At 39.3% G+C, this 13,332-nt stretch overlaps 1 protein-coding gene across 1 annotated transcript in view; it reads left to right on the forward strand.

Annotated features, from left to right (window-relative positions):
• The window catches only part of LOC311087845 (coiled-coil domain-containing protein 148-like), a gene marked incomplete at its 5' end in the record, with an annotated part of 54,053 nt that overhangs the window by 3,455 nt on the left and 37,266 nt on the right, over positions 1-13,332 (forward strand). Inside the window, 5 exons of the mRNA XM_084121315.1 lie at positions 5,987-6,081; positions 6,390-6,535; positions 7,512-7,607; positions 11,031-11,218; positions 12,368-12,506. Of these exons, the coding sequence (XP_083977441.1) occupies positions 5,987-6,081; positions 6,390-6,535; positions 7,512-7,607; positions 11,031-11,218; positions 12,368-12,506 (664 nt within the window). The remainder of the gene's footprint in view (positions 1-5,986; positions 6,082-6,389; positions 6,536-7,511; positions 7,608-11,030; positions 11,219-12,367; positions 12,507-13,332) is intronic.

Genomic DNA, 13,332 nt, shown 5'->3' on the forward strand with positions numbered 1-13,332 from the left:
GCAATTTGCCTTCGCCTCTCCTGATAAGAGCCCACTCAACTAGACGAGTGGCATCCTCTAAAGCCCTGCTAGCAGGGGTTTCCCTCCAAGAGGTCTGTGATGCTGCCAGCTGGGCCTCCCCACACACCTTCATAAAACATTATAGTCTGGATCTGCCCTCTACACCGGGTTCACAAGTTCTCTCGTCTTGAGAAGGGAATGTGACACTGCGTCCCTCGGCCACACTTCCTGCGCTTCTGAGATCGACTTGCCGTCCTTTTATAGCTTCCGCATCGCCGTCACATGCAATGTCACAAATGACGTAATGACAACACCAATCGAGATTGGACTAGTTCCATACAGGCTTCAGACGTATCATGCTGAAAGGCATTCCCCAATGTGTCAATTTCTCGATGCAGCATCTCGTTCCCTGGGTTACAGTCATAACCCGGGACGATTTAGTCAAGTCAAGTCACCTTCATTTATATAGCGCTGTTAATAATATAGATTGTTTCAAAGCAGCTTTCAGTGATAATGGGAAATTACAGTAACAGAGATTGTTTTGGCTTTACAGCAGCTCTATCATAAAGTTATTGTCCAGCTAAAGTTAGTTTTGATTGATTGATTCACTTCCGTTGCAAAGATCATTAGTTATTAACCCCCTGGGGTCGGCGATCACGCCGGCGTGATCTGCTCGCTTTTTTTCTTATCAGTGCTAAAGAGACTCAAAATATTCTGTCGATTTTGATCTTACATACACTCACCTAAAGAATTATTAGGAACACCTGTTCAATTTCTCATTAATGCAATTATCTAATCAACCAATCACATGGCAGTTTCTTCAATGCATTTAGGGGTGTGGTCCTGGTCAAGACAATCTCCTGAACTCCAAACTGAATGTCAGAATGGGAAAGAAAGGTGATTTAAGCAATTTTGAGCGTGGCATGGTTGTTGGTGCCAGACGGGCCGGTCTGAGTATTTCACAATCTGCTCAGTTACTGGGATTTTCACTCACAACCATTTCTAGGGTTTACAAAGAATGGTGTGAAAAGGGAAAAACATCCAGTATGCGGCAGTCCTGTGGGCGAAAATGCCTTGTTGATGCTAGAGGTCAGAGGAGAATGGGCCGACTGATTCAAGCTGATAGAAGAGCAACTTTGACTGAAATAACCACTCGTTACAACCGAGGTATGCAGCAAAGCATTTGTGAAGCCACAACACGCACAACCTTGAGGCGGATGGGCTACAACAGCAGAAGACCCCACCGGGTACCACTCATCTCCACTACAAATAGGAAAAAGAGGCTACAATTTGCACGAGCTCACCAAAATTGGACAGTTGAAGACTGGAAAAATGTTGCCTGGTCTGATGAGTCTCGATTTCTGTTGAGACATTCAGATGGTAGAGTCAGAATTTGGCGTAAACAGAATGAGAACATGGATCCATCATGCCTTGTTACCACTGTGCAGGCTGGTGGTGGTGGTGTAATGGTGTGGGGGATGTTTTCTTGGCACACTTTAGGCCCCTTAGTGCCAATTGGGCATCGTTTAAATGCCACGGCCTACCTGAGCATTGTTTCTGACCATGTCCATCCCTTTATGACCACCATGTACCCATCCTCTGATGGCTACTTCCAGCAGAATAATGCACCATGTCACAAAGCTCGAATCATTTCAAATTGGTTTCTTAAACATGACAATGAGTTCACTGTACTAAAATGGCCCCCACAGTCACCAGATCTCAACCCAATAGAGCATCTTTGGGATGTGGTGGAACGAGAGCTTCGTGCCCTGGATGTGCATCCCACAAATCTCCATCAACTGCAAGATGCTATCCTATCAATATGGGCCAACATTTCTAAAGAATGCTTTCAGCACCTTGTTGAATCAATGCCACGTAGAATTAAGGCAGTTCTGAAGGCGAAAGGGGGTCAAACACAGTATTAGTATGGTGTTCCTAATAATCCTTTAGGTGAGTGTATAAGTGTTATGCATCATTTGATCCTGTTAAGTGTCTATTTTTTTGTGTGTACTGCTTTTTGCCAAATAAAGAAAAATAAACATGATAAGAGTTCTGCCTTCTCTCTGTCAGTGAAGTCCATTCTGAAACGCGTCCGAAAATGAACTGTAACTCAGCGAATACTCAGGCATAAAGTCACACAGGCATAAAGCTTGAATTATCTTCTTTTAAAAGAAGTAATTAAGTGTGCTTGCTGAAAGCAGCACACTTATTGTTCTTCTTAAGTTTTCTTATTTTTATTATTAAGTGTGCTTGCTGAAAGCAGCACACTTATTGTTCTTCTTAAGTTTTCTTCTTCTTCTTCTTATTATTATTAAGTGTGCTTACTGAAAGCAGCACACTTATTGTTCTTCTTAAGTTTTCTTCTTCTTCTTCTTATTATTATTATTCCCGGGAGATACATTTTGGCCAGCTCCTGCGCCTAGGCCCTTTGAGACAGAGACACCGTTCCAACTTTAAAACGCACGGTCAGTACCGGTGTAAGTTGCTCGCGAAGATGACATCACGAGTCCATGTCGTTCGTCCGCCATAGTGGATTGAACAGAAAGCGAAACTAAATTTTCACAGGTCACAAATTTGGTCCGAACTTCACGAAACTGGATGTACATGATCCTTGGACCAAGCCTCACAAAAGTTACTAGAAGGATTTTTGATTTTCGGAAGCGTTTGCCCGTCACAGCCAAACGAAATCAGTGGCGTAGTCGCCAAAACAGGAAGTAGTTCATATTTCAGGAACGCTGTCACGTATCGAAACCAAATTTTGTACATTAACTCGAGACTCCAATGTGAGGATGGACAAGATAAAAAAATCAATATGGGCCAATAATAAAAGACAGTTTGACATCTTTTTTCTCGCATCTGTGAATTTATTTTTTAATCATTTGCTCTGAGATGAAGCGAATATATTTGTCATATAAAGTTAGGCAAGGCCAAACAGCGTTATCCATGTTGTTGCGATTGCATCGCCAGAATAAGCATCGCCAGAATAAGCTAATAGTGAAACTGATAGCGTTTTTCATTTAATTACAATATGAGGACTGACGGTAAGTTATAAAAATCAGCGTTTCTTTGTAGGTGATGACAACCATCTTGACAGCAGCAATCAAAGCATCGCTAATTACGGTAGACCTTAATTTGAGATAGTAAATTTGTTCCTAATTAAAGGGAACACTCAACCACAGAACAGCTGGGTGAGTTTTGTATTGGCTTATTGGATACAGTAAATTAAGACTGTCAACTTCTTTTCAATACTATTTCATCACCCAAAACACTCCCACTCTCTGCTGTATATTCATAACCAATTATTTCAAAACCAACAACCAAGCCACATAAACAATGCCATTGGCACTAGTCTACATTGCAGGCATGTCTCTTAATGCACATAACTTTTCACCTTTTTGCACAATCTTGAAAAAAGTACTATTGCTGAAATTCTAAGATCAAGCAAACTTCAACGCACCCTTATCCACTACCTGCTAACGTTAGTGAACCGCACCCGAGCAAGCACACTTTGCAGTTCCCCCGGAAATGCATTTTTCTAGTTTATATAAAAAACAAATATTCTCAGTTTATGTCATCATCTGTATGAAAAGAGAGAGATGTCAGTCGTTCTCATTTCAGCTCATTATAGCTCGTTATGTGCTAATGTGACATGCCCACGGAAAGCGCTATTCAAACGCAAATGATCTGAGGCAATCCATGCAAACGTGTCAACGCCCACATCAGCTGGATAAAATGCATCAAGTTTCACGCAACAAATCAAACTCATGCACTTTACGTCGCCTTGCTTCGCTGTGAGAAATAATCCTGGGAAATTTACCTCAGATATGCTGGTTTAGTTTCACTTCGAGGAGCAACGGATCCAGCTTGAGGATTGTGAATTGTAAGTTCTTTATTCTTCAGTGCTTTGTTCTAATCGCGATAAGCAATAGTGTCTGTAAACCGCAAAAAGACTGTTTAAATATGAATTGTGTGTCTGTGTGTGAATGAATGAACGGCACAGATGTTTCAAATTTGAAGCTGTGGTCCTAGGCCCTTGAGCAGGCCCAGGTAGGCCTTTCATTAAACAATGTTTATGGAGGTTTTCCTGTTATATGTATAGCATGGGCTATGACCGCCCAGTGTGACCAGAGGGTGAGTGGTTCTGGCATTTCATTTGAATTTGCAGCTTCTGACAGTTGTCTCTGCCAATGGGTATCCACTCCCCTTAGCATGGTGGCATTGGTATATCGTTCCCCTTAGCGTCAATCCACGCAGTGCGAGTTCCCTTTCGAAAGGGAACGTCTAGGTTACGACTGTAACCTCTGTTCCCTGAGAACAGGGAACGAGACACTGCGTCTTTTCGCCATGCCTCGGGGCCTGCCTACCAAACAGTCCCTTCAGACGAAAAGGTGATTATCTTGTTTGCAAGGCGCCCTTATGTACTTCCAGGTCGCACGTTAATGATTCATGGGCTGTCGCCGGTCAATAGGATTACCGTGATTTGATTGTGATTTCAGACACCTGTCACACCTGAGACATTCCCCTTAGTGTCAATTGACGCAGTTTCTCGTTCCCTGTTCTCAGGGAACAGAGGTTACAGTAACCTAGACGTTTCCAATTCAGTTACAATGCAAAAGGGCCAATAAAGAGAATGAAACAAATTGAGTAAAGAAAAATCACATTAAACAGGAAAATAGTATAATCAGGAAAACATACCTCTTACAAGAGACCAAATAAGCAGCCTCTTTGAGTGAATTGCCCTTGACATTGCCTAAATTTAAAATACGTTTATCTCTGTAAAGCTGCTTTGAAACAATCTACATTGTTAAAAGCGCTATATAAATGAAGATGACTTGACTTGACTTGACAGAACCGGAAGTTATGTTGGCTCATGACATCACAACAATTAAAGGGGAAAGCAGTCACATTTCAATCAGGCAGCTACATCAGGAATATGAAAATGAACAATTTTGTGTGAATTATACTTAACAATACATACATTTAACAGTATAATTTCTATACCCGTTACACAAAAAGGTAGTGAATACAAATAGATATACCAGAAAAAACATTGGATCATTGGATTTAATCCATACAAGGTCCTAGAAAAAAGGGTCACAGACCCTACCAAATCTAACATGCATGGACATTTATACATTAAATGTATATTTAATACACAATCTCTTACCAGCGAGAGTCCTTGTTATCTCGTGTGTATGTGTGTGTGTATACATATGAACCAGCAGTAATATTATCCATAATATCCAATATTACCTGTGATTTCCATGATCTCATTCCTGACTAATTACTTGATTGGACTGATTGGAAATTTGAAGCTCAAAATTGCTGACCAAGCAAACAATACTTCGCAATTAATAAAAGGAATCAGGCTCCTGATACAGTAGATGGAGTAAATGTGATGGTAACATTTATTATTTTAGCTAATTTATTTAGCTTGTTTTACTGTATATTGCATTCCTGGCTGCATTTCTCTTTTTTTGTGACCTACACAGGTCGTTGCTGTAAATGAGAACTCGTTCTCAGTCAACTTACCTGTATAAATAAATAAATAAAATAAAATAGAGGATAGAGTTCAGTATAAAGAGAGGGCACCATTTGACGGTTATGTGGGGGAACCTAAGGTTACATACTGTATGTGGCCTACTACTATTAAAAAATGCTTATTGTTTCAAACTGTTTCACATATAGTATCTTTAAAAGTCACTTTTCAGAACCTGCTTCGACCATCACGTTAAGATGAAGACACATATCTACTGCAAAACAGGCATATCCTGATCTAGTTTAGTGCATGTCCACTGGTCTGGAGTAAATTAAGCCAAACAGATGTTTTCAATTAATTCCTATGAGAGCACTGAGATTTTTCCCACTGCAGTAGACATGCACTTGTGACTCTTGCAACTCGTAATTTGTAACTTCATTTCTGGCACTTGAAAATCTCATATAAATTGTAATCTCTATAAACTGTGATGTTTATTGAATGTTTCAGGCACAAGACTGAGAAAGAATTTCAACATTTTCTTCGTGGAGTTGGACTTGAAGAGGAAGCAGACATAGATATCCTTTCTCAGTTACAGGAATATGGTAAAGTTCACTTTGGTTTTTGTTGGAATATTGAAACACGTGAAATACTGTTAGCTACATATTCATATTGAAATCACAATATAAATTGAATATAATGATACATTACCATATGTATTGCCACTTCACATTGGGTTCACATTGGCTAATGTGCTAGCTAGCCAAAACTGGTTTCCAAAACCCCTCTATAACCCTTCTATCAAACTAGACCAGCCTGACTAGATCTAGGACCAGCATTTTCTTATTCAGAATATTTGATATTATTTAACTTGCATTATATTACTTGAAGTGCATGTTTTGTATGTGTCTAGAATTGGAGCTGGAAAAGGAACGTGAAAAGTTTAGATTAACCACAGCAGAACCTGTTTATCACCTAAAAGATGATCTGCAGTACAGACTGATATCACACTGCTCTATAGCCAACCACATCAGTGAGCTAGAGGAAGTCTTACCACAGGTACCCAATCACAATAAGCAATACACACATTTTTTATTGAGCATACACATCCATTTTGGACAATGGTGTTAATCAACTGTGTGTGTGTGTGTGTGTGTGTGTGTACTTCACCCAATTTCCTCATAATATTGTGTGTATTCAGGTTTCTGGCCACTTCCCCTAGATCAGGGGTGCCCAATCCTGCTCCTGCCGATCGACTGTCCTGCACAGTTCATCTCCAACCCTAATCAAACACACCTTCCTTTAATTTTCAAGTGATCCTGAAGACCTTAATTGGTTGCTTCAGGTGTGTTTGATTAGGGTTGGAGATGAACTGTGCAGGACAGTCGATTGGCAGGAGTAGGATTGGGCACCCCTGCACTAGATTATGAGTACATCCAGCTGTCCCCAAAATTCAAAAGAGTTGAAAAGACTAAATACACATACTAAACATTGTTTTTTTCAATAATGTAAAAAATCAGGGTTAGGGTTAGGTCAGCATAAAAACCATTACGCCTGCAGAAAGTCCTCATAATGATAAGGTACCATTGTGTGTGTGTGTGTGTGTGTGGTCCTGGTAAACCCTACGTTATTTCTCCACAAAGATAGTACTACCAGTAATTTTTGACCTTGTGGAAATTATTATTTTTTTTGTCCCCATGAGGAACACGCTTATAAAATATACAGAATTATGTTTTTTGAAAATGATTCATGATTCATTTGAAAAGTTTTCTGTGATGTATAGGTTTAGGGGTAGAGTTAGGGTATATAATATACAGTTTATACAGTATAAATATTATTATACCTATGGAAAGTCCCCATAAAACATGGAACCCAACGTGTGTGTGTGTTTGTGTGTGTGTGTGTGTGTGAGAGAGAGAGAGAGAGAGAGAGAGATCTGGCTGCTCTAAGAAGAAGCAATCTATGTGTGTATATATTTCATATATAATATACATAATTTTCTAACTTTGATTAACCCTGTCTCGTTGTGTTTTAGGTTCTGTCTGTCAGACAGCAGCAACAGGAGGTGATGAACAGACTGCAATGTGAATGTGAATCTCTACAGCAGGACATCTGTGTTAATGAACTCAAGGTCACTTTAGATTTCTACTACAGGCCTATACACTTTTCACTGAACATTAAAATGTTGGTAACCTGTAATGTTTTTAGGTCAGTCTTAGTATTTTACGGTAGCCTTCCACATCTGTTGTCATTTTCTATGTGGCTTCTAAAAAGCTGATTTTAATGGGCTTTATAATATTTTTAATATGTATTTATATTTATGAATGCCTGATGTATATGATATATATATATATATATATATATATATATATATATATATATATATATGTATGTACAGTGGGGAGAACAAGTATTTTATACACTGCCGATTTTGCAGGTTTTTCTACTTACAAAGCATGTAGAGGTCTGTAATTTTTATCATAAGTACACTTCAACTGTGAGAGACGGAATCTAAAACAAAAATCCAGAAAATCACATTGTATGATTTTTTTATAATTAATTTGCATTTTATTGCATGACATAAGTATTTGATCACCTACCAACCAGTAAGAATTCCAGCTCTCACAGACCTGTTAGTTTTTCTTTAAGAAGCCCTCCTGTTCTCCAATCATTACCTGTATTAACTGCACCTGTTTGAACTTGTTACCTGTATAAAAGACACCTGTCCACACACTCACTCAATCAAACAGACACCAACCTCTCCACAATGGCCAAGACCAGAGAGCTGTGTAAGGACATCAGGGATAAAATTGTAGACCTGCACAAGGCTGGGATGGGCTACAGGACAATAGGCAAGCAGCTTGGTGAGAAGGCAACAACTGTTGGTGCAATTATTAGAAAATGGAAGAAGTTCAAGATCGTGGTCAATCTCCCTCGGTCTGGGGCACCATGCAAGATCTCACCTCGTGGGGTATCAATGATCATGAGGAAGGTGAGGGATCAGCCCAGAACTACATGGCAAGACCTGGTCAATGACCTGAAGAGAGCTGGGACCACAGTCTCAAAGAAAACCATTAGTAACACACTTCGCAGTCATGGATTAAAATTCTGCAGCACATGCAAGGTCCCCCTGCTCTAGCCAGTGCATGTCCAGGCCCGTCTGAAGTTTGCCAATGACCATCTGGATGATCCAGAGGAGGAATGGGAGAAGGTCATGTGGTCTTATGAGACAAAAATAAAGCTTTTTGGTCTTAACTCCACTCGCCGTGTTTGGAGGAAGAAGAAGGATGAGTACAACCCCAAGAACACCATCCCAACCGTGAAGCATGGAGGTGGAAACATCCTTCTTTGGGGATGCTTTTCTGCAAAGGGGACAGGACGACTGCACCGTATTGAGGGGAGGATGGATGGGGCCATGTATCGCAAGATCTTGGCCAACAACCTCCTTCCCTCAGTAAGTCTCCAGACCTGAAACCAATAGAACATCTTTGGAGGAAGCTGAAAGTCCGTATTGCCCAGCAACAGCCCCGAAACCTGAAGGATCTGGAGAAGGTTTGTATGGAGGAATGGGCCAAAATCCCTGCTGCAGTGTGTGCAAACCTGGTCAAGAACTACAGGAAACCTATGATCTCTGTAACTGCAAACAAAGGTTTCTGTACCAAATATTAAGTTCTGCTTTTCTGATGTATCAAATACTTATATCATGCAATAAAATGCAAATTAATTACTTAAAAATCATACAAAGTGATTTTCTGGATTTTTGTTTTAGATTCCATCACTCACAGTGAGAAAACCTGCAAAATCGGCAGTGTATCAAATACTTGTTCTCCCCACTGTATGCAGATAGATAGATAGATGTATATATATACTTGAATTTATATACTTATATTTATATACATCTCACAAAAGTGTGTACACCCCTCACATTTCAGCAAACATTTTAGTATATCTTCTCAAGGGACTACTATATATATATATATATATATATATATATATATATACTATATAATACTATATATACTATAGAAATGAAACTTGGATATATTTTAGAGTAGTCAATGTGCTGCTTGAATAGCAATATATTTACTGTCCTCTGAAAATAACTCAACATACAGCCAGTACAATTCTCTCATACTGACCACTGGATGTTCAACATGGCACCTCGTGGCAAATAACTCTCTAAGGATTTGAGAATTTGAATTGTTGCTCTCCAAAAAGATGGCCTAAGAAGATTGGTAACACCCTGAAACTGAGTTACAATACAGGCCAGGGTCATACAGAGGTTTTCCAAGACGGGTTCCATTCGGAACAGGCCTCACAAGGGTCGATCAAAGAAGTTGAGTCCTCGTGCTGTGCGTCGGAAGCGGAAGGTCAATTTGTCAGTGCTCAGACCATACGCTGCACACTGCAACAAGTCGGTTTGCATGGCCGTCGTCCCAGAAGGAAGCCTCTACTGAAGCTGGCTCACAAGAAAGCCCGCAAACAGTTTGCTGAAAGCAACCTGTCCAAGATTATACATTACTGGAACCATGTCCTGTGGTCTGATGAGATTAAGATAAACTTGTTTGGCTCAGATGGTGTCCAACATGTGTGGCGACACCCTGGTCTGGGGCTGCATGAGTGCTGCTGGTACTGGGGAGCTGTGCTTCATTGAGGGAAACATGGATTCCAACATGTACTGTGACATTCTGAAGAAGAACATGTTGCCCTCCCTTCAGAAACTAGGCTGAACGACATGATAACGACCCCAAACACACCACCAAGATGACAACTGCCTTGCTGAGGACTCTGAAGTTGAAGGTGATGGAGTGGCCAGGTATTTTTTCCAGACCTGAACCCTATTGAGCACCTGTGGGGAATCCTCAAGCAGAAGGTGGAGAAGCACCCTATGTCTCACATCCAGCAGCTCCATGATGTCATTATGGAGGAGTAGAAGAGTATCCCAGCAGCAACCTGTGCAGCTCTGGTGAATTCCATGCCTAGGAGGATTAAGGCAATGCTAGATATCAATGGTGCTTACACAAAATATTGACACTTTGGACACAGTTTTGACATGTTCACTTAGGGTGTACTCACTTTTGTTGCCAGATATTTAATATAGTATTGTCCCTTGAGAAGATATACTAAACGTTTGCTGAAATGTGAGGGGTGTACTCACTTTAGTAAGATACTGTATATTAAATTAATTGCCATTAGTTACATGACTACAATTGACTACTGGCTATTTCTGGACGTGTGGTAAAAGGTCTGGGGGAGGGACATTCTTAAGTCCAACATGATGTCATCAATATTTTTGGTCCGTTTTCCTGAGAGAGACAGACTGTCAATTTTAAACACATAAGCTTATATTTCAGGAATGTGCTAGCATATAGATTATTTCAAAAAGACATTGACTGCTACAAAGCTTTAATTTTGATTCAACTGTGTCTTCAATGATACATTAATCAGTGAGTTTTGTTGTGGAAAAGTATACAAAAATGTGTTCAAGTTGTAATTAAATTGTAGTAAAACATTTCATTAGCCATGTTGGAAGATAAAACTGTTTGTCCTACAGGAGCACCTACAGTCTGCAGCAATGGGAAGCCATGTAGCATATTTGGAAAAGGTTCCAGAGGAGATCTTCACTGCAGACTGCCCGTACCCTGACCTCAGATCAGATCTTATTCACAGCTTCCACTCTCTTACTGAGAAAAATAAACTCAGACTAGCAATAGTGGAGAGCAGAATGAAGGGCCTGGAAAAGTAACATTCTTAATTATCATCTCTTTTATAATCTGTTATAATCTATATGTAGTGGACATGTTAAAATGTATGTAAAATATGAGTGTTTTTTTACTTGCCCAGAACAGAACCATACCGCCAATCCAAACTGTATGCTAAATGTCTGTCATCTTTGGCGATAGTGGTCCTGACAGAAATATTCTAATAAGTACTAGCTAACAAGATTTCAGCCAATTTCTTTATTTCAGCCAAAACTTAGCCTATGCCAAGTAAATTCAGATGATTATAGAAATTGTGAAAGGGTAGGTGAGGGTCAGAGCCAGATAGACAGTTCAACAGAGTCAATGTCAACAGCAGGCCAGGATCCAAACCATATGACTTCTTTCCATGGAGCACAAAAAGATGAATTCTGAAGAATGCTTATGCTGCTCTTTTCCATACAGTAAATGTCGACCACAAAATGTTGGTAAGATCCCAAAAGGACAAAACAGTGGTACATACATTTTTCAAGTCAACAGACTGACTTTTAAATGGTTAATCATTGATAATCTTCTCCTCTGCCACACATCTCAAATCTTATTTGTGGTTGTATATATATAATTATGCCACATTAAGATGTCACACCAAGTTTGACATCAAATGTACCAAATGCCACTGATTCTCATGTATCAGATGACCAATCACGGCAGTAGATTAGCTATGGTGGTGGGAAACGACAAATAATTAAATTAATGCCGGTTACTCACAAAACCCTCTCAGAAGACTTTGTATATAGTACACCAGTCATATGATAAATGTCAGAGTAAGAAATGAAGTAGGTAATTGTGAGAAAAGGTTACATTGTGAGATGTGGAGAGAAGGAATTTGCAAACACAAGACAATTTTGAGAATAATTATTATAAGACATCAAGTCACAGTTAAAATCACATTGGTAAATATGAAGTTAAATCGTGAGATATAAAGTAATATTTTGAAATATAAATTCACAATTACAAAAATAATGTTGCAATTAACTTTTTATTCTGTTAGTATTATTATTATTTATTTTATTTTATTTATTTATTTTACTCTGAGGCAGAAGTAAGCATCCATAGTATGGAATTTAACCTGTGTAGTCTAGGAAGTATTATCTGAGAAGAGTCATTTTTACTGTGTGTCTTTTTGTCTCAGGAATTGTGGCTGGAATGCAGCAGATCATGAGTGGTTCCAGCACATAATGAGCCAGTATTCCCCAAGTCTGAGGAACCAGCGCTCACTTTACATTGACATGCTGCAGAGATTGCTTCCACATATAACCCAGCAGGAACTGGTTAGTACTCATACATACTGTAAAATAATAATAATAACAATAATAATTATAATTATAATAATGTTTATTTTATTTTAGATAAGAATAGAATTTAAGAAAAAGGTGGGTTTTCAGTTCTCTCTTGAAATCATAAATAGATGTCCCAGAGGGATTGGGGAATCACATACAGTGGAGAAAATAATTATTTGATCCCCTGATGATTTTGTAAGTTTGCCCACTTACAAAGAAATTAAGGGTCTATCATTTTTATGGTAGGTTTATTTTAATGGATAGAGACAGAATATCAACCAAAAAATCCAGAAAAAACACATTATGTAAAGTTTATAAATTGATTAGCATTTGAACGAGTGAAATAAGTATTTGATCCACTTTAAGAAAGTACTCCTATGTCAGCTCGTAATGTGTATAAAAGACATCTGTCCACAGAATCTCTATCTTCCATTCCAACCTCTCCACCACCATGGGCAAGACCACAGAGCTGTCAAAGGACATCAGGGACAAGATTGTATACCTACACAAGGCTGGAATGGGCTACAAGACCATCAGCAAGAAGTTTGGTGAGAAGGAGACAACTGTTGGTTTCATTATTCGGAAATGGAAGAAATACAAAATATCTATCAATCGCTCACCTCATGCTCCATGCAAGATCTCTATGCAAGATCTCACCTCATGGAGTAAGGATGATCATGAGAAAGGTGAGGGATCAGCCCAGAACTACATGGGAGGAGCTTGTTAATGATCTCAAGGCAGTTGGGACACCTGTCACCAAGCAAAGCATTGGTAACACACTACGCCGCAATGAATTGAAATCCTGCAGCACCCGCAC

Source organism: Abramis brama (genome assembly GCF_963993115.1).
Source record: "Abramis brama genome assembly, chromosome: 8".
Classification (NCBI taxonomy): domain Eukaryota; kingdom Metazoa; phylum Chordata; class Actinopteri; order Cypriniformes; family Leuciscidae; genus Abramis; species Abramis brama.